The following is a 27,493-nucleotide window of genomic DNA, read 5'->3' as shown; positions in this document are numbered from 1 at the left end:
GGCCAAAAGAAAGATTTGTTCTCAAATCCTCCAGTGGAAAAGCCATAAGAAATGTACTCTACCCCCAGTCCCCACCCCTCTTGCCCCAACCAAGCATTATTTACACCTAATTTGGTCACCTCTGTATTCGTGCATCCCTTAATCTTCAACAATTTTCCTCAACAGATTGTAGCACATATTAAAAATCTCTCTTAAATTTAGAGAGGTTTTATTTGAGTTATTTCTAATAGACAGTAATCTTTGTGATTATAGTGGATTGGAAAAGAGCATATTTATTGGGAACTAGTGCTTGGATGACCAAGAAATACACTCTTAATATATTTACTTTCTTCAGAGCTATTACATGTTCTTCCACTTACACTCTTGTGGCATAAGGTTCACGTGGAAACAGCCAAAAAAGTCGCTAATGGCCAAGAGCATGGAATAGACTTCTCAGTTATAATAAAGCTGAATTGTAATTAATTCCAGCATCAATAAGGTCCCAGAGCCCCAAAACAAGTTATTTTTCCATGAAGAGAGCAATTTTGGTCATCTTGCTTTAAATATACCTTTTATTTTTAAAAGGTCAGCTGCAGAGCTAATTCGACGGGGAATGTAATTATCACTTTTCCCCTCTATAATTTGAAGGACTGCAACTGTAAGTATATCAGAACATTGACCTAAAACCTTGGGTAGTTTATATAAAACTGCATTAATTGGTTGAGAGCCTGAAGAAACCCTCAAGAAAAGATGTCAGATTTTTTCAATCAAATGGAACACATATCTGAAGTCTTTAAAGCAACTGAAACTGAAAATATGGCTGAAATATCCACTAGTGGGGAAAGACTATTTTGAGGCTGCAAAGGCCATTTCTGTAGGTTACTGTAGATGTTAATGCTACTAAGATCCACCCAGAGCTTTAAACTGACTGGAGTTCCCTATCCATCCGACCCATCCTCCTGCTCCCAGGTATTTAGAATAAAAGAGTCATACGGCTGACAAGGTCAATCAATAGTATTTGAGCGCTTACTATGTGAAGAGCACTGTACTATTCACTTGGGAGAGTACACTATAACAGAGTTGGTAGACATGTTCCCTGCACACAAGGAGTCAAAAGGCATGTCTGATCTACCCCGTCAGGGAGCAGATCCTGAAAAAATGGCTGGCCTGTTTTAAAAGTGTAATACTCCTTTTTTTCTTTTAAGTCTGTTGAGCTGTTGTGGTCATAATACTACTTCATTTAAAGTAAAATAAACTGCTGCTCAGTTCTTGGGGTAATGTTTCCTGGGCAAAAATGGAAGTGTTTATTTTTTGACTCTTAGCTACTAAAATATAAACAACTTCCATGCTATAACACTTAACTGGGGCCAAGTAAAAAAAAGTCTGAAAAAGTTCACAGATTTACCCAAAATTACTTAATATTTAAAGTTAATCCCAAACTGAGTCTAGAAAAACTGGAACTGTAATGAGTTTTACTGCCGGGATGTACAAGATACTGATCCTTTTATAAATTCTGCAACACTGTCTCTGAATAACAAGAAAACCTGCAAAATGATTTCCCATAGATTGACAAAATGTCTTATGAGACTAAATAGGGCGACTTTCTGGTAATAGAACTCCAAAACTCTTGGTTTGATTGTTCAGCATTCTTTTTTTTTTAAAAAAAAAAAACCCACCTCTACTTTGAGACAATCATAGATATTATGGACACCACCGACACTACAAACTCTTGAGCCATTATCAATCCTGAGAGTTAACTGAATATAACCAATTAGGAAACTAAATGGCTAAATTGTAAGTATTATATCTTTAAACAGATTGAGTGTAATGCCTTAATTCAGTTCTGACCCAAAGGGTATTTCAAAGCAGTTCCTAGTACCAATTTGATGAAACCAAAATTACAGTGCTCTGCAAGTGTAGAGCAGTTTTCTATAGTCAATTTAATACAGATGTTAAGCTATTTTAGTTCAGTTATAGAGCTCAAGGAACAAAAGATTATTTTTATTGGGTGAAGAACCCAGAAACCTACCTCTTGGGATATATCAGAAACATTATAACATGTAACATTACACATCAAGTGAAATATTCTATACTAGATTTTCTCAGAATGGCACGTAAGTTGTTCTGATGCGTTTCCAATGCAAGGAATGAGTGTTTTTATGCAAATAAAATACAACTGAAAGGCATTAAAATAAAGACTTGTATCAAAACCCTCCGAACAAATGACTTTCATAGGTCTGTTAAACTTCAGAACATTTAAGCTTGGAGTATTCAGCACTTTACTGTTGAGTACTTGAAAAAAAATGAAATTCCTTTTAAGATGTTGAATATTCAGAGATTGTATTGCATTTTAAGGATTTAATACTGGCTTCATGTATAGGGCAATGTAAGATCAAACCCTTAAAGCATTTTGATCAGAAATGCTTTTACTCATTACCAATATCTCACTTTAATATGGCAATTTACAGCAGCTTAACATTAACACACACACACACCAAAAAAAAAAAAACAGCAGCATTGCTGGGTTTTTTTTTCTTTTCTTCCTTTGGTTCCCATCAACTTAAAGAATGTGTTTTTTGTTCTACCTGGATGGCCTTGATGCGACAGTGACTTCTGATGTTTTAGCTGAAATTTGGCAGCCCAAGGAGAGCCCCAACTGCTCCAAAGTAGCCCTAAAATTAGAGAAATTTCAGAAAAATATTTATACAAAACACAAGCACATTAACATATTATTCAGTAATTTATTAATCCGGCAAGGTATTTTTTCTTCAAAAACTTCCTGCCTTTTCCATAATCATTTTCTTTATAAACTCTTTTACACTTTTACCAGTGTTCCCCAAAGGAGGGTTGCAAAGAGATTAAGGTCAATCCTCGCATTTCAGGCTACTGCAAACACATTCAACCCTCGTCTGTTCTTGTGCAGTGATTCTCTGCCCCGCAGTGATTGGCAGGATGATGTGAGGAATGGGGAAGTACGAGTAAGAGTAGAGGAAAGGGCACTAGATTCATTCAACAGTATTTGAGTGTTTACTATGTGCAGAGCACTGTACTAAGCGCTTGGAATGTACAATTCGGCCACAGATAGAGACAATCCCTGCCCAATGACGGGCTCACAGTCTAATTGGGGGAGATGGACAGCAAAGCAAAACAGAACAAAAACAAGACAACATTATCAAGATAAATAGAATCAAGGGGATGTACAGCTCATTAACAAAATAAATAGGGTAATAAATAATATATACAAATGAGCACAGTGCTGAGGAGAGGGGAAGGGGCAAGGGGGAAGAGCAGAGGGTGGGGGGAGGGAGAGGAGGGGGAGCAGAGGGAAAAGGGAAAGCTCAGTCTGGGAAGGCCTCTTGGAGGAGGTGAGCTCTCAGTAGGGCTTTGAAGAGGGGAAGAGAGTTAGTTTGGCAGAGGTGAGGAGGGAGGGCATTCCAGGACAGCGGGAGGATGTGGGCCAGAGGTAGACGGCAGGATAGGCGTGAACGGGGGACAGTGAGGAGATGAGTGTCAGAGGCGCAGGGTGTACGGGTTGGGCAGTAGAAACAGAAAAGGGAGGTGAGGTAGAAGGGGGCAAGATGATGGAGAGCTCTGAAGCCAAATGAAATCATTTGAGAGTATTACCTTAAAATTTAATGTAAGGAAGCAAATTACAGAGAGGTCTAACTCTACATGATATCTATCAGTCTGACCTTTCAAAAAGTTTAGGACTTATGCTACTTGTTAAGAAGAAGAATTGTGAAACACTAGCAAAACATCCAGACAGAAAGTCAGGAGACTAAACATAGGCTCAAAGGACTCCTAAATCACTGCTACAGTACACATACTATGATTTGCATTCACATCAGACAAATCTGGGTCAACAAATCAATGGTATTTATTGAATGCTTCCTCTGTGAAGAACCCTGTACTTCTTGAGAGAGGACAACGGAAAAGGCATAGGAGTGCCAGCTGCCATGGATTCCATTTGAGGATGAATTCAAACAAGCTAGTATTTAGTAGTTTAGTTACTACTGATTTAGTAGTAGCTAGCTATTCCTAGATGTTTTCCAGAGTGAACTGAAATCTGCTTGGACAGAGCAGTGGGAAGTGCAGGTGGAAGGTTCCCCATTAAGCCCCTTTTCCGTAGCAGTAAGCTGCTTATTAGAATTTTACCAAGTTTGCCCTTGAATTACACACTTCGTTTTTTGTGTTTTTTTAAAAAGAAAATTAAGTTTACTAACTGTACTATATTAACACAGTAAAAATGCTGGTTGGATACTCAGTCCTCTAGACTATGTAAGCTTGTTTGTGGGCAGGGAATGTGTCTTTTATATTGTACTCTCCCAAGCGCTTAGTACAGTGCTCTGTACACAGTAAGCTCTCAAATATGATTAACTGAACTGACTCAAAAATCCCACGTTCCTGCCAAGATTTTTTGATTAAGTCCAACACAGAGTCTATCGTTTAACCCTAGGAAGAAACACAGCTTTGGAAAGCTTGAGGCCCCAGCAGCTTGGAGCTGGGAGATGTGGTTGTGGAATGTCAGACAGAGAGGTCTAACTCTACATGATATCTATCAGTCTGACCTTTCAGAAAGTTTGACAGAATGTCAAGTGCTCGAGCTTCCCACAGATGACCTCTCATCCCACATCCTGCCTCCTCTGCCACCACAGCCATCAACCAACAGCTTATGCACAGTTACCTTTACAACTCTGACATTGCCCTTAGACAGGTAAGGTTATGATTCAAAACATCATTTTCATACTATACCTCATGTTCTAGAAACAATGCTTTCAGTTGGCCTTTGGACCAGTAATCCAGTGCGTATGCCAGGAGTTTCATCGACAGAGTATTGACTCGTAAAAAGTTTCCAACAAAGACAACTCTGTTAATTTTCTGGAAAGATAAGAACAAATGAGAGGGCTTCTATTCCAAACCCTATAAAGAAAAAAAAAAGCTATAGGCAAAATTATTTCTGGAAAACCATCAGGGATAAGAAGATTTTAATTCAGAACACTCAAATATTAATAATTTGCATTAAAAGTACTAATTAACACTGAAAGGATAATATTGCAACTTAAATTATTAAATATAATCTGAAATAACCAAGCTACATTTCAAATCCACATTTTTTCTTTGAAGATAAAGTCTCAATGCCCTCATAGCCCTGTACAATGCTGCTTGATCCATATGCAACAAGGCAGCACTGTAAAGAAGCCGAGGGCAAGGAGCAATCTTCCACATGTTTACAGTTCAAGTTTTCATTCTAATAGTTTAAGACACAAATAATTTGGATCTGCAGTTGGCTAAAACAGTTTCACATTCATTTTTTTTTTGAACTACTACTTGGTTGTGCAGTTAAATGGTTTGAATTTTCTGTTTCCTGATAGACTTCTCTTCTAAACTAACTTTCTTGTTATGCGAATATCTGGCAGGCAAACGTGGTTTAGACTGAATTCAGACATTCCACATCACCTCCTTAGGGAATTCAATGTCACCCTACTAGGTTCCGGCAGATTTATGTTGATTTTGTGAAAATTTAGAGCTCAAAGCTTACCTCATTAACAGCACACATCCGTGCTATGGAGCCAATATTGTTAGTGATAGTAACTAAAGTGGCTCTGGCCAGATCTTCTTTACTAACAGATTCCTGTTTCTCCTTGTAAATCATATTTCCAAAACTAGAACAAGGGGGAAAAGAATTGGGGGCGGGGGGGGGGGGGAGAGAGAGAAAAAAAAAAATCAGACCTAGTACTAGAAATACTATGATCTGATGCCTCAAAACTTAGCAGAGGAATCAGCCACAAACCTGTAAATACTATCTTAATTCATGAAGATTAAGGACATTTTTAAAACTTTCATGAACATGCTGTATTCACAAACAATATTTTGTCATCTGCCTATTTTAAAGAAGTGCCGTTCTCCAACTTCTCTCACTCTTTGCTCCTCCCATGCCTCTAATTTCCTCCCTCCAACTCTGTCATCTCTTAAATCTGCCACACCACAAGCCTAGAGGCTCATCTCTTTCAGGAAGCTGTCTCCAATCCCCACCACAAGTCATATCCATCTTCAGCACCTGACTTTTTCTTGCCATCCTCAGCACTGATATATCTACATAATAGCCAAATGAAGCAGTGTGACTTAGTGGCAAGAGCACAGGCCTGGGAGTCAGAGGACGTGGGTTCTAATCCCCGCTCCCACAACTTGTCTGCTGTGCGATCTAGGGCAAGCCACTTCACTTCTCTGTGCCTCAGTTACCTCATCTGTAAAATGGGGATTAAGACTGTGAGCCCCATGTGGGACAACCTGATTACTCTGTATCTACCCCAGCGCTTAGAACGAAGCAGCGTGGCTCAGTGGAAAGAGCACGGGCTTTGGAGTCAGAGGTCATGAGTTCAAATCCCGGCTCGGCCACTTGTCAGCTGTGTGACTGTGGGCAAGTCACTTAACTTCTCTGGGCCTCAGTTACCTCATCTGTAAAATGGGGATTAAGACTGTGAGCCCCCATTTGGGACAACCTGATTCTCCTATGTCTACCCTAGCGCTTAGAACAGTGCTCGGCACATAGTAAGCGCTTAACAAATACCAACATTATTATTATTATTGCTTGGTACATAGTAAGCGCTTAACAAATACCATCATTATTAATAGTAGCAATAATAGTGCTTTTTTATGGTATGTATTAAACACTTACTAAGAGCCAGGCACTGTACTAAGTGCTGGGGTAGATACAAATTAATCAGGTTGGACACAGTCCCTGTCCCACATAGGGCTCATCATAGGGCTCATGGTCTTAATCTCCATTTAACAGATGAGGTAAAATGAGGCACAGAGAAGTTAAGTGATTTGCCCAAGGTCACACACAGGAAACAAGTGGCAGAGCCAGGATTAGAACCTAGGTCTTTCTGACTCCCAGGCCCATGGCTCTATCCACTAGGCCACACTGCTTAGTAAGTGCTTCCTAAATATTCACTTGCACACTTACTCTCTTTTTTCCCTGATATTTCAACCTGGCATATTCACTTGACTCCTTACTTTAGCCTTGCTTTTCCTCTGTTTTGTATGACTGCTTCCTTCATTATATTGAAAACTACTAATAGGAAGCATAACAAAATCTGGGAATTACTTCTGTACTGTGAAGAATTCAAAATCTTTGTCCCAAATTCATCTTTCTGTTATTTTAATATACCAACCTCATTACACATTAGTCTCCAATGCATATGGTTTCCCAAACGTTTAGTCTAAGCTCAAAACTAAACAAGCTCAGTGAGGGAAGCATAAGGAGATGCTTACCTAGATGCTACAGCCCATCCTGGCAAGCCAAATCTTTCATAGTCTCCTCCATAAATATCCCGGACCAATTTGTCTGCTTGTGTGCTGTCGCCTTTGGATGCCATTTCGAGAGCTTCTTCAAAACTTCCACAGCCAGTCAACAAACTGCACAAACCTAAGAAAGTACCTCCTCCAAGGCTAAGATAAAAGAAAACTTGGGGTTATGAGTTTGATTAAGATTCTCCCCAACATTACTCAGATAACATGCATTCCCCAATAAGGAGCTAAGGAAGAATCCTGGACAAGATACATTAAATACATAGGGAGTAGGTGAAAAATGGGGACTGAATCATCAAAACTTGAGCTTTAATTCCATCACGAAGACATGTGCCAAAAAAAAAGTCAGTTCGGGTTCGTGACTGATTTGGTGAGCTGGGTAAAGTTAAGTTGACCTCCTTGTCTCAATTCTCCCATTTCTAAAAATGAGATATCTGCTTTCCTATCTTATAGGAATTCTGTGAAAAGATATGGGTAGAGCTATGAGATCTTTAGAAGGAAGTGAGTATATAATTTGATCTGGTATTGCTAATGGAGTTATATGGTTTGAAGGAATACCTGTCAAGTCAAAATTAATTATTCCAAGAAGTTCAGTAGAGCTGATTCAAATAACCTGTTTTTGCTCCATTTTCCAAAAAGATATTTCAAGTTCCAGAACAAAAATCAACTAGTGCCAAAAACATTGATCACATTTAATACTGAATTACAATAGAACTATTCTAATTTTAAATTTTATTTTACTTAGCAAGATGCATGGAATCTGCAGGTTTCCCATAACCAAATACATTCAATATTTCTTAACAGTCCCTAGTCTTTATTCAGTGGACAAGAAAGACTGTTTTTTTTTTTTGACTCTTTAAAATACCTCCTCAAATCTATGGCTGCCAACTAAGCGATTCTTGAAAATAGCAAAATCTGAATAAAAAGGTTTCATTTATGTGCTAAATGAAATTAGCCCAAGAGAGATGGCAGGTTCTAATGAAACCCGATTAAACCACTTTGCAAAGAAGCTTCTAATCTATTTCAATTGTAATCACCTGCTTATTAGCTACTAAGATTCCCTAGTAAGCAACTTATTCTGGGAATTAACAATTTAATCCTCTCCTTGAAAGAGACTGAGCATCACATGGAATAAAAACCTTAATAATACTTGAAAACAAATAAAATATCTAAGTATGACTGAGACCATCTGTCATATTTCTGACATGGACCAAGCATCACCAGCCAAAATCTGTGGGACCCAAAGGACATTCTCTAGATTTACCCTGTGAAGCACCAGTAACCCCCAAATTACATTTTAGTTAATTCATTCAGCCACTATGAATATCAAACAAGTGACAAGAGAAAGATTCCTCTAGGTAAGTAAACTATGGTTTAGGAAAGCCCAATAATACTTATATTTCCAAAGGAAAGTATTCTAGAAGTATTTTATATTTAAATTTAATTAATAAACTGAGACTAATTAAATTTAAATACAAAATTGGTATAATACTTGAAGCAGCAAGCCTCTAGCCTATTAGTCCTAACCCCGGCTCTGCCGCTTGTCTGCTGTGTGACATTGGGCAAGTCACAACTTCTCTGTGCCTCATTTACTTCATCTATAAAATGGCGATTAAGACTGTGAGCCCATGTGGGACATGGACTGTGTACAACCTGATTGGCTTGTATCCATCCCAATGCTTAGTACAATTCATTCAGTTGTGCTTATTGAACACTTACTGTGTGCAGAACACTGTACTAAGCACTTGGGAGAGTACAATGCAACAATAAACAGACACATTCCCTGCCCACAACGAGCTTCCAGACTGGAGGGACAATTTTAGCTGCAGAGAGGTCCACTGTTTACACTGCTTCTACCCGCCTGCCTCCTCCCTGGGGCAACTTTCTTATAAGCCATCCTTGCACCTGCTCCCCTTTCATCCCACCGTTCTCTTCTCCTTTATTCTTTATTTTCTTTTTGAGTTAGTCTGGCCATAGCCACCAACCTCAACCTCCCCTCAGCAACCAATCATATTTACGGAGCGCTTACCGTGTGCAGAGCTCTGTACTAAGCTGTACTACTCATCCACCCCCAGGCCGACTGGCCCAGTCTCCATAACTGGCTGACTTTTTCTTTACTTTTATTTGACAGCACCAACCCAGTTGACACCCTTCCCAGCTTGCAGCTGCCCTAGTCATAGCCGGGGGTTGCGGGGGCAGAGATAAGCCCGGGTTAGGCAGGTGGTAGACTTCCAGCCCACCTCCACCTGTTTCCCCTTCCCCAGTGCAGCCCTCCCAACACACCCAAACACACAGCCGTTACACCTGTCCCCGCCAACCTCACTAGAGCAACTAAGAAAAAAGCTTAAAAAAATAAAAAGCCACAGGGAAAGGAGAAGCCGACTTACCCATCCAATCCTCAAACATGGAAAGTCAAATCATTTCAAAAGGAAGTAATTCCAGCCAAGTCTGGAACCTCTTTCCCCATCCTGGCCACCTAAGCCACTGCTACAGGCTTAGAGCTTGTATACTAAGTAGTCTGAAGATGTGAGTTATATTAAAAATAAAAAGGTAACTACCTTGTTCCTGTCACCCTTTTATAGTTGTCTTTGGAGTGGACCGCTAAAATGCTGACTCCAGAACCAATGTTTACAACCAACAGCGGGTAAGGGTCATCTAGGTTAAAAGGCATCTTTTGGCATCTTTCGGGTTCTGAGGCATTGCCAAAATAATAGCACTCCGCCTGTCCGTTAAAACTGACGGAATCTATATACATTAAGCCCTTTACAAGGCAATCAAGTTCATCCACTTTGTGCAGCTGCAGATTTCCAATCTGACCAAAAAAAAAAAAAAGACAGAATTAACAATAATTCAGGAAACAAAAGCAAATCAGACATTTATTTAAAAGCTATACATCACCATGTGAATTGGGGCATATCTTTTCTATTCAGGAAAATAGAAAAGGGCTCAAAATTTGGGATAACAACACTAACATCTGTATTCGTTTTTGATATTTAAAATTTCACTCTCTCCTTTCCAATGAAGATAAAAGAACATTACTACCTTCAAAATATTTCGTAGGACACTTCCTGACTTCCCAAAGCTTTCTGTTGTAGTATTTGGGGGGTTTGGCTCCTACCTATATATACTGAGAACGTTCATGAGGGTTTGGCTCTTCTGCAGTAGCAATTAACAGAAACCATCTGAGTGGCCTCCCACCTTCATTATTTTTATTGCTTTGTTACTGTATCTTAAGGGTTTTCCTTGTGAACTGCTGTGGTTAGAGTTTTGAAAGTACCCTTGGCTGGCAAAATACTAAAGGTTTATGGAAGGCTGGGATTAGAGATTCCCGTGACTTGGGTCACAGGGGTAAAGTGTGAAAGGGTTCATGACAGTCAAAAATAAGCATGCTTAAACCTGCAAGAAAGAGAAACAGATGAGAGAAGGAGGGGAACACGAAAACCACAATTATTCCTGGGCTTCATTAGTTATTCCTCAGGTCTATGACCAAGGAGACAAGTGAGTCAACCTTCTAAAGTGCTCAGTACAGTGCTCTGCACGCAGTAAGTGTACAAAAAACAACACTGAATGGAGTGCAGGTTACTTGGTAGAGAAGCTGTCGGAATGTCGGAAAAAAGCAAGGGCTGCTGCAGTCGCTGGTCGATTTACTGTAATCTAAGGATGATGATCCTGAGCATAGATTAGAATCTGCAAATGCATTTCAGAGAGATAAACTGAATATTATTTGCATAGATTATATCTACAAAAAAGGAAATGAAGGAGCAAAAGGCAAATAGGCTCGCTTTACTATAAAATCCCCACCTTTCCCACCAAACGCATTTTTCCAGGTTTGGAAACAGGAGTGTTGCTTTGGCCAAAGGAAGTCAGTAGATGGTAAATTACAACCTCAGGCTCATTAACTGAGCTATCTTAACCCTACATTGTCTGAAAGGAACTAATCAAATCTGAAACTCAATCTCACGGAGATCCAACTCCAGAATGGGAACTTGCATAATAAGAGATCATTAGCACATCATGTTAAATTATATTTAGGTCTTTAAACTCTCCAACTAGCCCAATTGGTCAGGTGAACATTCGTCATTTTTTCCTATAAACAGCAGTTAAACAATTGATAAAGGGCATTTGTGGATGATTAATGTGACATCCCATGAATTTCAAGTATCGCCAGAACTCTTTAAATGTGAATTTTGAACACGTCAGGTGTCATCAACTTCGGCCCGGGCCCTCTAACCAGCCGTGATACCTACTGTACGAAATTCTTTTTCAAACTTGTAAGCACCACCTCCGGTGGCGCACAGCACTGTGTGTAGTGTTGAGAAGTTTTTATCTCTTCCCATTTGGATAAAAGTAGGCAGGTCATGGGTTGGGAATCTGATAAAGTGCAAGTTCCCTCTTCGGCCAAAGAGCGTCAAGTCCTTCAACTCCAGATGGACGTCCCGAATGCCAGTGGATCCGTAGGCAACATTGGAAGTCAGATATTTCCGGATACTTTTTAAACTTTCAACTTCTTCCTGCTCCTCCTCTGCTGTGATATCGATAGGCTCAAAATATGCGAGCTTCACGAGGGATCCCCCAATGTCCATGCCAAACCATGGGAAAGCTGTGAATATGAGAAACGAAGGAAATCAATGCTTTGGTCCCCCATTCTCCAAAAAAAACCCAACAAACCAAAAAAAACCCAAACACCCACCAACATCCACAAATGCAACACGAGTTTGAAAACCTGTTATCTGAAAACTTCTTTTCTTCAAAAGCCAGTTTCAGCAACATCTTCTGAATTAATCATACAGTAACTAAAGGGAAAATAACTATGAGGATTATTTAATGGCCATTTGTTAAGCGCTTACTATGAGGTAGGCACTGAACTAAGCACTGGGGTAGATTCAAGCTCATCAGCCTGGACACAGTCCTTGTGTCACATGGGACTCAGTCTTAATCCCCACTTTACAGATGACGGAAAAGGCATGGAGAAATTAAAGTGAGTTGCCCAAGGTCACACAGCAGACAAGTGGCAGATCCGGATTAGAACCCAGGTCCTCTCACAATTTTTCTCGTGTCCTATTGCGATAAATTAGGTCAGAGCACATCAAGCTTTTTATTCAGTGACATGTTTTATATATGTTAAGATGATACTTTATCCTTGCTCCCAAGGCTGAACTCTGTTATAAACACAAAAATACTAATTCTTCAATTAGCTTCATAAAATAGAAGCACAGCTTTCAACACAAAATTCCAAAGGCTATTAATTTTTTAAATGCATTTTTTCTTAACATGTAGTAAATCAGCTATCGAGTACCGGGCAGAATGGGGTAACAATTTGCATGTAAGACTTGTCAGGAAAACAGCAGTTCTCTAAAATGCCACTTCCTTTTTCATCTCTTCCTTAAAAATGTTTTCACATTCTCCTGACTTGACATCTTTGCGCTTCAGATGAGTTAGAAATAATGGAAGTCAGTGCGAAGGAAGTTTTTCAAACCGCCTCCCCGTATCTTAATTAAAATTGCTGCAAAGTAGTTTCTAGAATGTTTCTGTTTAGGACATCAACTTGGCTATACCATCATAGCTTGGTCCCAATGGATTTCTCATATGTCATTTGCTATTTTTATCTTGATGACAGGGTCGTCCATTAGGGAAGCAACATTATCTATAACAAATGAGCAATTTGTTGGGGTCCAATCAATCAGTGATATTTTGGGAGGACTTACGGTGTGCTGTACTAAGCACTGTACTAAGTGTTGGGAGAGTACAATGCAACACAGTTTGCTGACTCACTCCCTGCCTAAAAAGAGCTTAGAGTCCAACTGAATGATGGGATAGGCAATGTACTTCTGTGTCTCCTTTCTTTTTCCTTCTCCCCTCTGGCTCCCACTATTTTCCCCCTCCTTTTCTTCTTTTCCCTTTTCTCCTTAGCTATGCATGTCGAATCCCTGAGAACTAAATAATGGCACCCGAGCGGAACTGCAGACAGATCCCTGGAGCAGTGGAAGAGGAAGGCAAAAATGGTTTGAAATATAGCACAACCTCAATTATCTGAATTCCTTGGGACTAGGTAAATTTTGGATAGCTGATAATCTGTATAACCCAGAGAACCATCGTAAAGTGAGTGAAAAAAGTCTTAAATTTGCATATTAATGCAGCTCTCAGCATTACATTATCAGTCAGGCAACAGGTACCATCGAACAATCGAAGGAACTCTAATTCTATAGGCTCAGAATTCAGTGATTTGGAGGGCGCAACGTCCCCTTAAACGATCCGGCACACTATCTTTATAGAGTTGGGAAACTGTCTCCCCTGAGTTCTGTGTTTCAATGCTTACAAGTAGTCAGGGTCTACCAACTCTGATATACTCTCATCTCCAAAGCGTTTAGTACAGTGCTCTGTACACAGTAAGTACTCAATAAATACCACTGACTGATTGCATGAAATCTTAAAGTTGGGAGTCAAGTCAGGAGAATGTAAATCACTGGAATCACTGAGAGAGGATTAGGAGCTTGCAGTTGATGGAAGACATTTACTCAATAGAAGCAGTGTGGCTTACTGGATAGAGCATGGGCCTGGAAGTCAGAGAGAGCTGGGTTCCAAGCCCAATTCCACGACTTGTCAGCTGTGTGACCTTGGGTAAGTCACTTAACTTTTCCGTGCTTCAGTTATCTCATCTGTAAAATGGGGATTTAGACTGTGAGTCCTATGTGGGACAGGGAATGTGTTCAACCTGATTACTTTGTATCTAGCCCAGCGCTTAGTACAAGTGCCTGGCACACAGTAAGCATTTAAATACCATTTAAAGAAAAAAAAAGTAAACTAGAGGGATGGAAAATCCATACTAATCCCATTACAGATTCCGAGCATACAGGGGATGGCTCAGCAAGGCCCAGTGTGGCATGTTTGGGTCCTCAGGGATAACCGAATCTCCAATTATTCAGAGATCCGGGTAATCTTATTCCTCTAGACTGTAAATTCCTTATGGGCAGAGAAAGTGTCTACCAACTCTGTTGTACTGTACCTCTCCCAAGCGCTCAGTACAGTCCTCTACAAAGAGTAAACGCTCAATATCACTGATTGATTGATTGATTCCAACAAATGCAAATAGGAACTGCAGATCCTATCTTCCTCACTTATGGTGACAACACAGGTGATAGCGTTTCTGAGTGTGGGGGTCGGAAAGGGAGTGGATCTTTTAAAGGAGAAAGGACAGGGTATGAAGAACTGAAAAGTCAGAAAGATCTAATTTGGGGTCTTTCCACCCCTCAGAAACTCTGGCTGGGATGAATAAGGCTGGGAGTACATTCCAAATATCTATGAGGATGGAAAAAAAAAATGGTCTCAACTCCTCCCTCCCGGCTCCCCATTCAACCCCTGGAGGGAGCAATATAAAAATGATATAAAACATTTCTAAAAGGCTGGTAAATTAAAATATGTAGTTACTTTCCTGAGGTGGCTCATGAAAGTAACTACATGAGGACACAACCTTCAGTTTTATAAATGACTGTGTTTTGGAGAATTAAAAAAACCACCAAACACCTATGATTTATTGGTTTAAAAAGTTACTTTGGGGTTTCAGATCTTGTGACATTCTTCCTGGCTCAACAAAACCTGGAGTACAGTTGCAACAATGACACAAATCATAAGGAGAGTTAATATCAAATTAAAGTCCCTTTGGTGAGTACACTTATAGGGCAGGAAGGGGAGGCTCTATTTATTCAACAGACCAAGAAGAAAAACTTAATTCCACACTGCTGAATAAATATTTAATTAGGGCAGTTTTCATGGTGTATTTTATAAAACAAAGGAGTCTTTCTGGTACGGGAATAATCAGGATGTTTATTTTTCATTCATCTCTCTATTTCCAGGGTATTTGTGAGAAAAACTCACTATTTTTGTACAAAGTCTTTTTTGGATTTGGGGCTAGCAGTCATGACAAGTCTTTGTACAAAAAGACTTTTGACTTCAATAAATCTAATCTTTACCTACCTAGAAGGTTGGACATAAAATTTTCAAAGTCCTTTAAGGCCTATCAAAATAAACTTAGAAAACAAAACTGCAAATGCTTATAGGGAAAACAAAGAGTTAACATGCTTCTGGTTTCAAACCTTTGTGCTATTTTTTTTTTCCCAATCCTGGGGTCTTTATTTGGGACAAAGTCTATAAATACCCGAAGGATCCCATTTCCAAATGAAAATCCCTAATTAGCACTATACAGCTGTTCTGCCTTCCAAGCTCTTCACAAGCATTAAGCAATCCTCACCAGATAGTCTTATAAAGGAAAAAACAGAAAGGATAAGAAAATGAACGTTTACTTTTCCAAATCCACATATGAAAACCAGGATTTAAAAAGTCATTTTATGATCCCTAGGATATAGTATCATCTAGTGTACACATTGGTATTTCTGGCAGTAGAATGAACTTGTACTGGAAAAATCAAATCTTGTTCATAATTAAGGATTTCCATATAAATGATTATTCTCCATGAACCTTCTCTAAAAAAGGACCCTCTTTGGGGATGAAAATAGACGGACAAACCCAAATTAAGAGTTTTTGAAAACTGAGCTGTTACACTCTATTACAGTCTTTCATACCAATACACATGATTTTAAATGAAAACCCACCCAAAATTTCTTCTAAGTATGGGACTCACCCAGAACAAATTAGGACTAAAACTATTTGATGAAACAATCTCCACCTGCTACTTTTTCAATAGAACAAAATGGCTTCATGAAATGGAAAGTCTAGCTTCATATTTACAATGAGCAAAATGGTTACTATTTCAAAACTCAAATGCCTAAAACTAATTTTATGCCAAAGAATTTGGAAACATCTCTCAGAAGCTGACGGCATTGTTTGTGGAATAGAGTGTGAGAATCTTAATTAATTCATCCTAACATGCAAGCTAGAATATTATGATGCACTAATATCTGAGGAAGTCATTTTTAGGACATATACACAAAGAAAACTAGTGGGAGTTGAATGAGAACTATTACCCTTGCTAACCCTATTGAGCAAAGGAAAAATAACGTTGGTTCTACCAACAGTGTTCTGCACTGAATCAATCAATACTTTTGATTAACTGATTCAACTTTTGCATGGACACCCCTTAATTTCAACACTATGGCCACTATTTGGGCTAAAACTCTGAGGATCACTGCTTGGAATGGAGAAAAGTTCTAAGCTGAAGCAGCAGCAAGGACATATCAAGGATTCAGAAGGTAAGTGCTCAATTCTTCGCAAATCAGTGAACCGCTGTCTGGCCCTGATTCAAGTACTGATACTTTATTTCTCATCCATAAAATGGAAATTCAGTTGCATTCTGCTCCCCCAAAATGTGCAGGTTAATGAGAACTCTACAAAGCGCTCCAACTGAGGTGGGTAAAAAGGCATATTACAAAACTAAGACCCTATTTATTTAAACCTAGAAGTCATAGAAAACTCCAGTTCCTTCAAACCCAGACTGCAAAAACAAGTAGTTAGCATTAAAAAAGCTATATTTAGCCAGGCCATTCTTTCTAAGTAGGTTAAAAAAAGTGAATATACTGAAACCTCTAGACTGTAAGCTCATGGGTAGGGATGTATCTGTTATATACTCATATGAATATGTATAAAATATACATATATGTTTATACTTATGTATATGTGCTCATATATATATGTATATATACACCAAGCACTTAGTAAATTGCCCTTCTGCACCCAGTAAGCACTTAGTAAATGACTAATCGACTGACAGTCAACAACAGACTAGTACTATATTATGGGTGTAAGTTAGGAAATGCTTATAATAAAATAGTCAGCAACTTAGAATCAGATAAGGCATTTTTTTCCGTTAAATGAAGCATTACACAGACTGACTGTAAATACCATAACTATCTGCAGCTTTGAATTATCATTTGCTAATCTTTCCTGAAATGTTCCTGTTCTTATTTTGCTGCCCTCTCATCCTTACCTGGGCCTATGTGAACTGCGGTCAGTGACAAAACCCCAACCTCCCCCACTCCACCATGTGCACAAAAAAAGACAATTCACCTTTAGCAACTGATTAGTCAAAAAAAAAGGCTGGTTATCTAATAGCTCTCTAATCATTAGTCAACAATGCTGAACTACCATGGAGGCAAGCAGTTAATTCCTAGCAAAGCATGGTATAAATGAGTTTTATCTGATATATTAAAGAATATCAGCACCATTCGGGCTTAAGCAATACCAGTCCTGCGGAATATTACTGCTATTTTTCAGCTGAAAAGCCACCACAAAATACGGGCAATTTTCAGAACATATATGGCATTAAGTTATATGCTCTCCCAAACACTTAGCACAGTCCTCTACAAATAGTAAGCACTTAAATACTACTGATTGCTCTGATGTTTTGAAACAGTGCCATATATGTTTTGAAAACTGTCAGCACTGTGTGTTTGTTTTTCAACTGAAAAATAACAATAATAATAGTCTGACGGAATAGTATTCCTTAAGCCTGAATGGGGCCCATAACTTCCAAACAGTTTGCAAATGTTGGTATTGTTATAATCATAATTATAAAAATAATATTTAAATTATTTGCTCTGCACCACCCAGTGGACACTCGGGTAGATATAATCAGGTTGGGTAGTCCCTGTCCCACATGGGGCTCAAGGCTCAGGAGGAGGTAGAATAGGTACTGAATGCCCACTTTACAGATGAGGAAACTGAGGCAGAGAAGCAATTTACTCAAGGTCACACATCAGGCAAGTGACGGTACAGGTATTAAAACCCGGGTCCTCTGATTTACAGGCCCACGCCCGATCCCCTAATTCTGTAAACTGAAATGCTTCAATACAAGTAATTTCTGTATTACTTCTCAACAAAGCGAAACACCATCATTTACAATTGGACTGAAAAGATAGCACACCTCTCAAAAAGTTTACATGACTTGCATGTGCTATTTTGTAATTTCTTAAATAAGAAGTTACAAAATAGGACACGTTAAGTCACACCAAGCTTTTGAGAATAAGATCTATTTAATTCTTTTGCCTCAGGAAATAGCATAACACCCTTGACAAAGAGGAGCTAAATTAGAACATTAGTTCTCTTTGTGCATGTTAACGTTTTACCTGGAAGGAAACCAAAAAAAAACCAAAAAGACCCAACCCCACAAAAAAACCAAATTTCAAAAGTCGTTCTCCAATTTACATTATTTTAATCGATTACCTTCATTACAACAGCACACAATATATTCTATATATTCTCAGTTGCCTTGGGCCCGGTAATTTTATACTGACTATATTATTATTACTTGGATTGCCTGCAAAAACCCCAACTTCTAATTAGCTGGCTTAAAGCACCCATAAATGATCATTTTTATTTTATTCTGCTGGAGGTCACCATATCATTTTATGATTTTTAAATCAAGAATGAAATCCTTCAAAAGATGTAATATAGGAAAAAGTCTTGTGTTTTTAATGTTTAATGTTTTTAATGATTTTCTGAACACAGACCTTTTTGCCATAAGTTAACTTTTTAACAACGTGATTTGAATGGATGAATCGGACATACTTAAAATAACAGAGGACTGACAAGGTTATAAGATGAGGTTCTACCAGAAATGTAGAAAAGTTGAGGGGGATCACATGCAGATCTGTAATCAGTCCATTAGCACTGTAAAGGAAATGTATTACAACCATTTAAATTGGCTATTTACTAGAATCCAAGTTGTTACAAACTGGTTCCCCACAGGTGCAATAGTTTGCTTCAAATCTGGAAACGATCTTTATAAGACTTTCAGTTTTCTACAACTTTCTTGAATTTCACCTTGTGAGACAGGTGAATATATGCCTTATTTATTTCTTATTCTTTCAAATTCTATTTTCCAGTGAAACAATTATTGACCCAAAATGATTTTTTGGTCATATGGGAGTTTTTGGAATATGGAAGAGTTATTCCTTCGTTTGAGGAACGATGCCGCTGTCAGATTTCATCCCTGATTTATGATCCCAGATTTCACGCCATTTGGGGTGAACACTAAGGGACCAAGGTTAAGAGAAGAAAGGTATGTCCTACTACCAACGGGACAATTTCAAATGTTACTTTTTGCATCAGCAGTGATACTCTGTACAAACCATCCACCCTATCTCTGTATCCCTAAGCTCAGCAATACGCACTGCAAACGCTTGGAAACCAAGTGTAGGGAAACCCGTCACAGAACAAAGTATTTGAAATCTGAGCCTAAAAGGTCACTGTGCCTTCGGTATTTTCCACGCCCAATTTGAATGCTTAATAAAGCCAGGGGAAAAGTGAAAAAGCAAAACAAAGACCAACAATAAGATAACATAAAAGTTATTCTCGGGACAACTAGGTAGACCAGAACTGGAAAATGGCAGGGCCGTCAGAGAAGTGTGTGCACACGCACATACACAAACACAATTGTTTCAGATGGTGTCTATTCCAACCACTCTGGGACAGATCTGGAAAGACTGTTTCCAACAACTGTTCTACCTGCGACACCAACCCCACAACCGCCACTCCCAGGAGGAATGATCTCTCCCAAAACAAAGATGCAGCCAGCCAGCACCCATCCTTTTTCTTATGGTACTTAAGTGCTGACTGTGTGCCAGGCACTGTACTGGCGATAGATACAAGCTAACCAGGTTGTACACAGTCCACGTCCCATGTGAGCCTCACGTGGGACAACTGCATTACCCTGTATCTCCCCCAGCGCTTAGAACAGTGCTCTGCACATAGTAAGTGCTTAAAAAATACCAACAGCATTATTATTATTATGTGGGGCTCACAGCCTTAACACATATATAAGCGATGAGGTAACTGAGGTCCAGAGAAACTGAAGTGACTTGCCCACAGTCACACAGCAGACACGCGGTAGAGCTGGGATCTCTGTGCGCCATCCTTCATCATGGGATACTGATTCTACATCTGGCCATCCATGTGCTACAAAATACCACCACCGTTGCTGAACAGTAACTATTCTCACCGTCACCCAGAAGCTCAGTCAGAAGGGCAACACACCGGCCAAGAAGCTGTAAGCAGGGAAATTACACTTCCCCAGAAGCACACTTTGCTTGGACAGACCAAAGACGACCTAAAAAGAGAAATGGCTTTCCCTGCTTAGTGCCTTCCTTTGGCTCGGATCCCATTTGTAAATTCCTATTAAGTGAAAAGTTCACTTCTGACTCCCCAACGATTGGAAATTAGAAGGGAGGGATTCAATAAGAATGAATTAGGAAGAGCGAAAATATGTGAGGCTAAAATAATAATCCTCTAGCCTCTAAGCTCCTTGTGGGCAGGAAACATATCTACCAACTCTGCTGTATTATACTTACTGTCTGCAGTAAGCTCTCAATAAATGATTATGACAGATGGTTCACCTATTTGCTGCCTGCTCCTACAACATAACACAACTCCCTTACTGCAGGGGGAACTGCTTATATAGTCAGTGTTCCCCTAATACATTTTGGATAGTACAGTGCTCTGCCCATAGTACATGTTCAATAAATCCCACTGGCTGATGGATAGACCATGGTAGGGGAATTAGGCACTCCTCTGCTGACAATGTGTTCTGCCTGGATTTCAGAAGAAACAATCGTCCACAAGCACGTGGCACCAGTCAAGGTCTTCATACAACAACAATGATTTTCCTTAATGCTGGGTTCTTTAAGAATCTCACCACTGGGTTATAAGGGAACTGGCTATTTACAGAAGAAAAGGCATCTTTTTGTCTTTGACCAGGACGAATGCAATTTTTCAGTATCTAAAAGGTGAAAAAATAAAGAGTTAATAGAACTTGAGTGCACCCAATATGCCTACTTGTTTTGTTTTGTCATCTATCTACCCCTTTCTAGACTGTGAGTCCATTGCTGGATAGAGATTGCTGCTATCTGTTGCTGAATTGTACTTTCCAAGCGCTTAGTACAGTGCACTGCACACAGGAGGCACTCAATAAATACGATTGAATGAATTTACTAGCTATATTTGCCAAGTTCAGCTTGGCGATTCATTTTATGATTGAAATGCTGGACCTCCAGGTTTTCAGAAAAAGTTTCGAAAAAAGGCCAGAGCAACAATTTCCTTAAGAACTATTTCCCCAACCAATCCATATATTCAGATCTTAACCTTTACAAGAAAGAATTACAACATCTCTCAAGGACAAGCAAAGATAATGATGAGATGATGACTGCTCAGTGGCATTGAAACTGAGGTCAGAATGACAGTTTTAGGGCAAAAAGAATGTTGACCTTGAAACTTATACATAGGAGTCAATCAAATGTAAGTTTTGGCCACAGGTGAACCTAAATTAAGGGACATTTTACATAATTAAAGGAGTTGGGAAAATGTGCAAGATTAACAATTCCAAAGTTGTCAGACTTGATCATCACAGCATAATTCAACACTTTTCATAACTAAAGACAGAATAAAATCTCCAAAGTCACTCTAGGTATTAACACTTTATAACCCAAATTGCTTTACTGATTATGAATCCAAGAACTGCCTACATAGAGAGGATTCTGTTCTTTAGCATTAAGTGACCTCCTGCCTAAATTAGAAATACCTAACAAGTCTTTTCACTCTATCTTGATACATTACAATCATATTTCTCAAAGTCAATCCTCTTATAGCAGAAGAGATAATTCATCTTGTAAAAATTTCCTTTAACCTTAAAACGGATGCCAGATAGTCATTCTGGCAAAAAGAAAGGCAAAGATATCTGGAAAAAAAAGAACAAACCCAGAAAACTGAATTGTCCTTGGTTTAAAAAAAGGTATTTTAAGACAGACGACCAGCTGCTGTGCTTCAATACACCATAAGCACTAACAGAGCAGGGGCTTTGACAATGAGATAGCAGATGCATAGAAAATGAAGGATTAGTTTTCATCATAACAGTATTTTTAAAACTGAAGTAATCCACTAGAGTGTAAGCTCCTTGATGGCGGGGATGGTGTCTACTTAATTTATTATACTCTCCCAACCACTAAGTACAGTGCACATGCAATCAATCGATGCATTTACTGAATGCTTACTATACTAAACGTTTGGAAAAATGCAGTATAGAGTTGCTCAGGATAATCCCAGCCCACACAGCAGGGGAGGAGAGATATTAAAATAAATTGCAGATGGGGAAAGGACAGGTACATAAGCACCCCGGGGTAAGTATCAAAGCGCCTAAGGGCTACGTACCCAAGTACATAGGCAACGCAGAAGGGAGGGCGAATAGGAGAAATGAGGCCTCTTGGAGAAGAAATTATTTTAGAAGCGCTTTGAAGATGGGGAGGGAAAGTGGTGGTTTGTCAGAGGAGGGAGGAGGAAGTTCCAGACCAGAGGGAACACATGGACAAGGGGTCGGTTATGAGACAGGTCAGGTCAGACTCAAATTAAGAATAAACTGAAACTTTCCCGAGGGAATAATTTTAGAGTTATAAACTGTACCTAGACCATAGTGTGGAGTTATTTTTTTTAATTTTTTTTTGCAAAAAGTCGGGGATTTTTGACTGCAGAGAGCAAGAGGGGAAAGGTACTTTACACAGACAAAAAACTATCATTATAGTTTAATTTTCCCAAGCGGGAGTCCCAAGCGAGACTCAAGCAGAGGTAAGTACGCTGGTGATAGTGGAGCAAAGTGTGAAGATTGGGTAGCATGAGGGAATTAGCGAAGGAAGACAGGAGGGCGGAGAGCTGAGAGTGATTAAGAGTTGACTGTGCACACAGTAAGTGCTCAATAAAAACCACTGATTACATCGGGACAGAAAAATATATGCATGATTGAAGAGTATATGTTTGCATATGTGGCAGGCGCCGGAGCCAACAAATCTCTTAATTCAATGAAAACTAAAACCGATCCTTTTCTTCTTCCTCTTCTCCTTCCCCTACATCACCTCTGTGTGTACCCACGATCGGGGAGAAATGGGCATCGTGGCACCTGTCATTTCCATAAACACTTATCTGCGTCTTAACACAAAGAAGTTGGACGGTTCCTCTAGGTTACATCCAACCACTTACTTGGACTGTGAGCCCGAGGTGGGACGGGGCCTGCGTTGACCCGATTACCTTGTACCTACTCCAGTGCTTAGGACGGTGCTTGATATCGACTAAGCGCTTAACAGATGCACACAGGGAGCGCTTAATAAACATGACTGAATGGCATAAGAATAAATCATAGCGGGAAGAAGGGCTCATTCATTCAATAGTATTTATTGAGTGCTTACTATGTGCAGAGCACTGGACTAAGCGCTTGGAATGGACAACTGGGCGACAGATAGAGACCATCCCTGCCCAATGACGGGTTCACAGTCTAAACGGGGGAGACAGACAGCAAAGCAGAACAAAACAAAACAAAACACGTAGTCGGGCTCGTTCTATAGAGGATATAGGATTTCTGGGATTAACTTTAACATGTGTCTCCCCAGCTAAATGGAAGACTCCTCGTGGGCCGGGATCTTATTAACTCTGTGGCTGGGTGGAAAGAGGCTGGGCTTGGGGGTCAGAAGTCTTGGGTTCTAATCCCTGCTCCGCCGCTTGCCAGCTGTGTGACTTTGGGCAACTCACTTCACTTCTCTGGGCCTCAGTGACCTCATCTGGAAAATGGGGATTAAAACTGTGAGCCCCACATGGGACAACCTAATCCACCTTGTATCCCCCCCCAGCACTTAGAGCAGTGCTTTGCACATAGTAAACGCTGAGCAAATACCACCATTAAGAGTGTACTCTCCCGAGCGCTCAGTACAGCGCTCGGCATCCCATAAATCCCCCCCCCACCCCCTAGACGATGACCTGAAAAGCTTTGGACAGGTACGAGCTGCCGGATGAGGACGTGAACCCGGGGAAGGCGCTCTGCTGTCCGTCTCCCCCGTTGAGACCGTGAGCCCGTCGTGGGGCAGGGATTGTCTCTGTTGCCCAATTGTACACTCCAAGAGCTAAGTCCAGTGCTCTGCACATAGTAAGCGCTCAATAAATACGACTGAATGAATGACGATCCTCATCTCCTCTACGAGGTGGGAGGCCAGAGGCTCCGACATCACCTTTCGGTCGCCAAAGAAGAGCGCTGGCCATCGTCATTTGGTCTCTTTCGGGGTGTTTTTGTTTCCTTTCAGGGAGGTCTTTTCTCAAAGCGGGAAGGGAGGAACACAGCAAACAGCAGGATTGGGGCCTCTCCCCAAAACACCGCCCAAATATCCTTGATTCTATTTATCTTGATGTTGTCTTTAGACTGTGAGCCCGTTAGTGGGCAGGGACGGTCTCTGTTACCCAATCGTCCATGCCAAGCGCTCAGCACGGTGCTCTGCACATAGTAAGTGCTCCATAAATACTACTGAATGAATCCCCATTTTGCAGATGAGGGAACTGAGGCACAGAAAAGTCACGTGACTTCCCCAAGGTCACAAAGCAGACAAGTGTCAGAGTGGAAAGAGCCCGGGCTTGGGAGTCAGAGGTCAGAGGTTCTAATTCTGGCTCCGCCACTTGTCAGCTGTGTGACTCTGGGCAAGTCACTTTGCTTCTCTGTGCCTCAGTTACCTCAGTTGGAAAATGGGGATTAAGACTGTAAGCCCCACGTGGGACAACCTGCCTGATCACTTTGTATCCCCTCCCAGCACTGACAACAGTGCTTTGCACATAGTAAGCCCCTTGATTCTATTTATTGCTATTGTTTTTGTCTGTCTCCCCCGATTAGATTGTAAACCCATCAATGGGCAGGGACTGTCTCTATCTGTTGCTGATTTGTACATTCCAAGCGCTTAGTACAGTACTCTGCACATACTAAGCGCTCAATAAATACTATTGAATGAATGAATAGTAAACGCCTAAGAAATACCATCATTATTATTATTAGCCGGGATCAGCAACGAAGGACTGGGAAGAAATGCAAGGACAAGACTGTGAGCCCATTACTGGGCAGGGACGGTCTCTGTCGGTCGCCCAATCGACCATGCCAAGTGCTCAGTATAGTGCTCTGCACATAGTAAGTGCCCCATAAATACTACTGAATGAATCCCCATTTTGCAGATGAGGGAACTGAGGCACAGAAAAGTCATGCGACTTCTCCAAGGTCACAAAGCAGACAAGTGTCAGGTCCGGGATTAGCCACGAAGGACTGGGGAGAAATACAAGGATAAGATTGCGAGCCTGGGGCGGGACTGTCTCTGTTGCCCAATTTTCCATTCCAAGTGCTTAATACAGCGTTTAGGCTGTTAGCCCGTCATTGGAAAGGGACGGTCTCTCTCTGTCACCGAATCGTCCATTCCAAGCACTCAGTACAGTACTCTGCATAGTAAGCGCTCCCTGGTTCCGTGGCAAGAGCCTGGACTGGGGAGTCAGAAGTGGTGGGTTCTAATCCCAGCCCTGCCACTTGTCAGCTGTGGTACCATGGGCAAGTCACTTCCCTTCTCCGGGCCTCAGTTCCCTCATCTGTCAAACGGGGATGAAGACTATGAGCCTCCCGTGGGACAACCTGATTACCCTCTATCTACCCCGGCGCTTAGAACAGTGCTCTGCACATAGTAAGTGCTTAACAAATACCATAATTATTACGATTAAAAGGGGGATGAAGAACGCGAGCCTCACGTGAGACCACCTCATTACCCTGTATCTACCCCGGCGCTCGGAACAGTGCTCGGCACATAGTAAGTGCTTAACAAATCCCAACATTATTATGATTAACAGTGCTCATGCTCAGCATATAGTACGTGCTTAACAAATCCCCACGTTGTTATTATTATGATTAAAAGGGGGGATGAAATGGCGAGCCCCAGGTGGGACCACCTGATGACCTCGCATCCCCCCCCTCCCCAGCTTGTGTCGGGCAGTGTTTGGCCCAAAGTCAGCGCTTAACAAATCCCAACATTATTACGATTAACAGTGCTGGGCATATAGCCCTTAACAAATCCCAACATTATTATTATATTAATAGCACTCAGCAAGCCCTTAACAAATCCCAACATTATTAACAGTGCTCAGCACATAGTAAGCCCTTAACAAACCCCAACAGGATTATTATGATTAACAGTGCTAAGCACATAGTAAACGCTCAACAAATCCCAACATTATAATTACATTAATAGCACTCAACACATAGTAAGGGCTTAACAAATCCCAACATTATTATTACATTAATAGCACTCAGCACATAGTAAGGGCTTAACAAATCCCAACATTATTATTATATTAATAACACTCAGCACATAGTAAGGGCTTAACAAATCCCAACATTATTAACAGCGCTCAGCACATAGCCCTTAACAAATCCCGACATTATTGCCAGTGCTGAGCACAGAGTAAGCCCTTAACAAATCCCCACGTTATCATCATGGTTAACAGTGCTGAGCACAGAGTCAGCGCTTAACAAATCCCCACGTGATTATTAATATAAGCAGTGTTGAGCACAGAGTCAGCGCTTCACAAATCCCAACATGATTATTAATATTAACAGCGCTGAGCACAGAGTAAGGGCTTCACAAATCCCAACATTATTATTATATTAATAACACTCAGCACATAGTAAGGGCTTAACAAACCCCAACATTATTATGTTAATAACACTCAGCACATAGTAAGGGCTTAACAAACCCCAACATTATTATTATGTTAAGAGCACTCAGCACATAGTAAGGGCTTAACAAATCCCAACATTATTAACAGCGCTCAGCACACAGCCCTTAACAAATCCCGACACTATTGCCAGTGCTGAGCACAGAGTAAGCCCTTAACAAATCCCCACGTTATCATCAAGGTTAACAGTGCTGAGCACAGAGTCAGCGCTTCACAAATCCCCACGCGATTATTAATATTAAACAGTGTTGAGCACAGAGTCAGCGCTTCACAAATCCCGACACGATTCTTAAGATTAAACAGTGTTGCGCACATAGTAAGGGCTTAACAAATCCCAACGCGATTATTAATACTAACAGTGCTGAGCGCAGAAGTAAGCGCTTAACAAATCCCAACGTGCTCATTAACATTAAGAGCGCCGAGCAGAGAGTGAGCGCCTAACAAATGCCGACACGGTTGCTGTCGGCGAGAGGAGCGGCCGAAGCGAGGCGGACGGCGGAGGGGGAAGGAGGGTGGTGTCGGGGCGTCTCCCCTCCCCGCCTCCCCGGCTTACATGGCTTCTTGGCATCCTTGATCTTCATGGCGCCCAGCGGAGGGGCTGGAGCGACGGCGGGGAGGGCCGGGGACGCGGAGGCCAAACACCTTGCCCTCAACGCTGCGGGACCCGCCGACCGACCGACCGACCGACCGA

The 27,493-nt window shown here is 40.7% G+C and overlaps 1 protein-coding gene and 1 non-coding gene across 2 annotated transcripts; both read right to left on the bottom strand.

The window, feature by feature from the left end:
* Positions 1 to 211: 211 nt before the first annotated feature.
* On the bottom strand, positions 212 to 27,493 carry PANK3 (pantothenate kinase 3). The gene is made up of 7 exons (XM_007655255.4): positions 27,356 to 27,493; positions 11,538 to 11,890; positions 9,849 to 10,102; positions 7,255 to 7,431; positions 5,519 to 5,642; positions 4,732 to 4,857; positions 212 to 2,651 (listed from the first exon to the last, which is right to left on the bottom strand). The coding sequence occupies exons 1-7, from the start codon at positions 27,381 to 27,383 to the stop codon at positions 2,601 to 2,603; spliced, it is 1,113 nt and encodes a 370-aa protein (XP_007653445.1). The 5' UTR covers positions 27,384 to 27,493; the 3' UTR covers positions 212 to 2,600.
* On the bottom strand, positions 5,096 to 5,219 carry MIR103-1 (microRNA mir-103-1). Its single transcript, NR_034886.1, has one exon. It is a non-coding gene; the product is annotated as a microRNA mir-103-1 (primary transcript).

The sequence above is a fragment of the Ornithorhynchus anatinus genome, chromosome X1 (genome assembly GCF_004115215.2).
Source record: "Ornithorhynchus anatinus isolate Pmale09 chromosome X1, mOrnAna1.pri.v4, whole genome shotgun sequence".
NCBI classification, from domain to species: Eukaryota; Metazoa; Chordata; class Mammalia; order Monotremata; family Ornithorhynchidae; genus Ornithorhynchus; species Ornithorhynchus anatinus.
This window is presented reverse-complemented; position numbering and strand designations above follow the sequence as displayed.

What these genes read in the sequence shown, in the direction of transcription:
- PANK3 (XM_007655255.4), bottom strand. Translation starts at nt 27,383, where the DNA reads ATGAAGATCAAGGATGCCAAGAAGCCAT. An exon ending in AAAAGGGTGACAGGAACAAG is followed by an intron (nt 7,432 to 9,848) that starts GTAGTTACCTTT and finishes CTTTTATCTTAG; the next exon opens with CCTTGGAGGAGGTACTTTCT. An exon ending in CATTGTTTCTAGAACATGAG is followed by an intron (nt 2,652 to 4,731) that starts GTATAGTATGAA and finishes CTCTAATTTTAG; the next exon opens with GGCTACTTTGGAGCAGTTGG.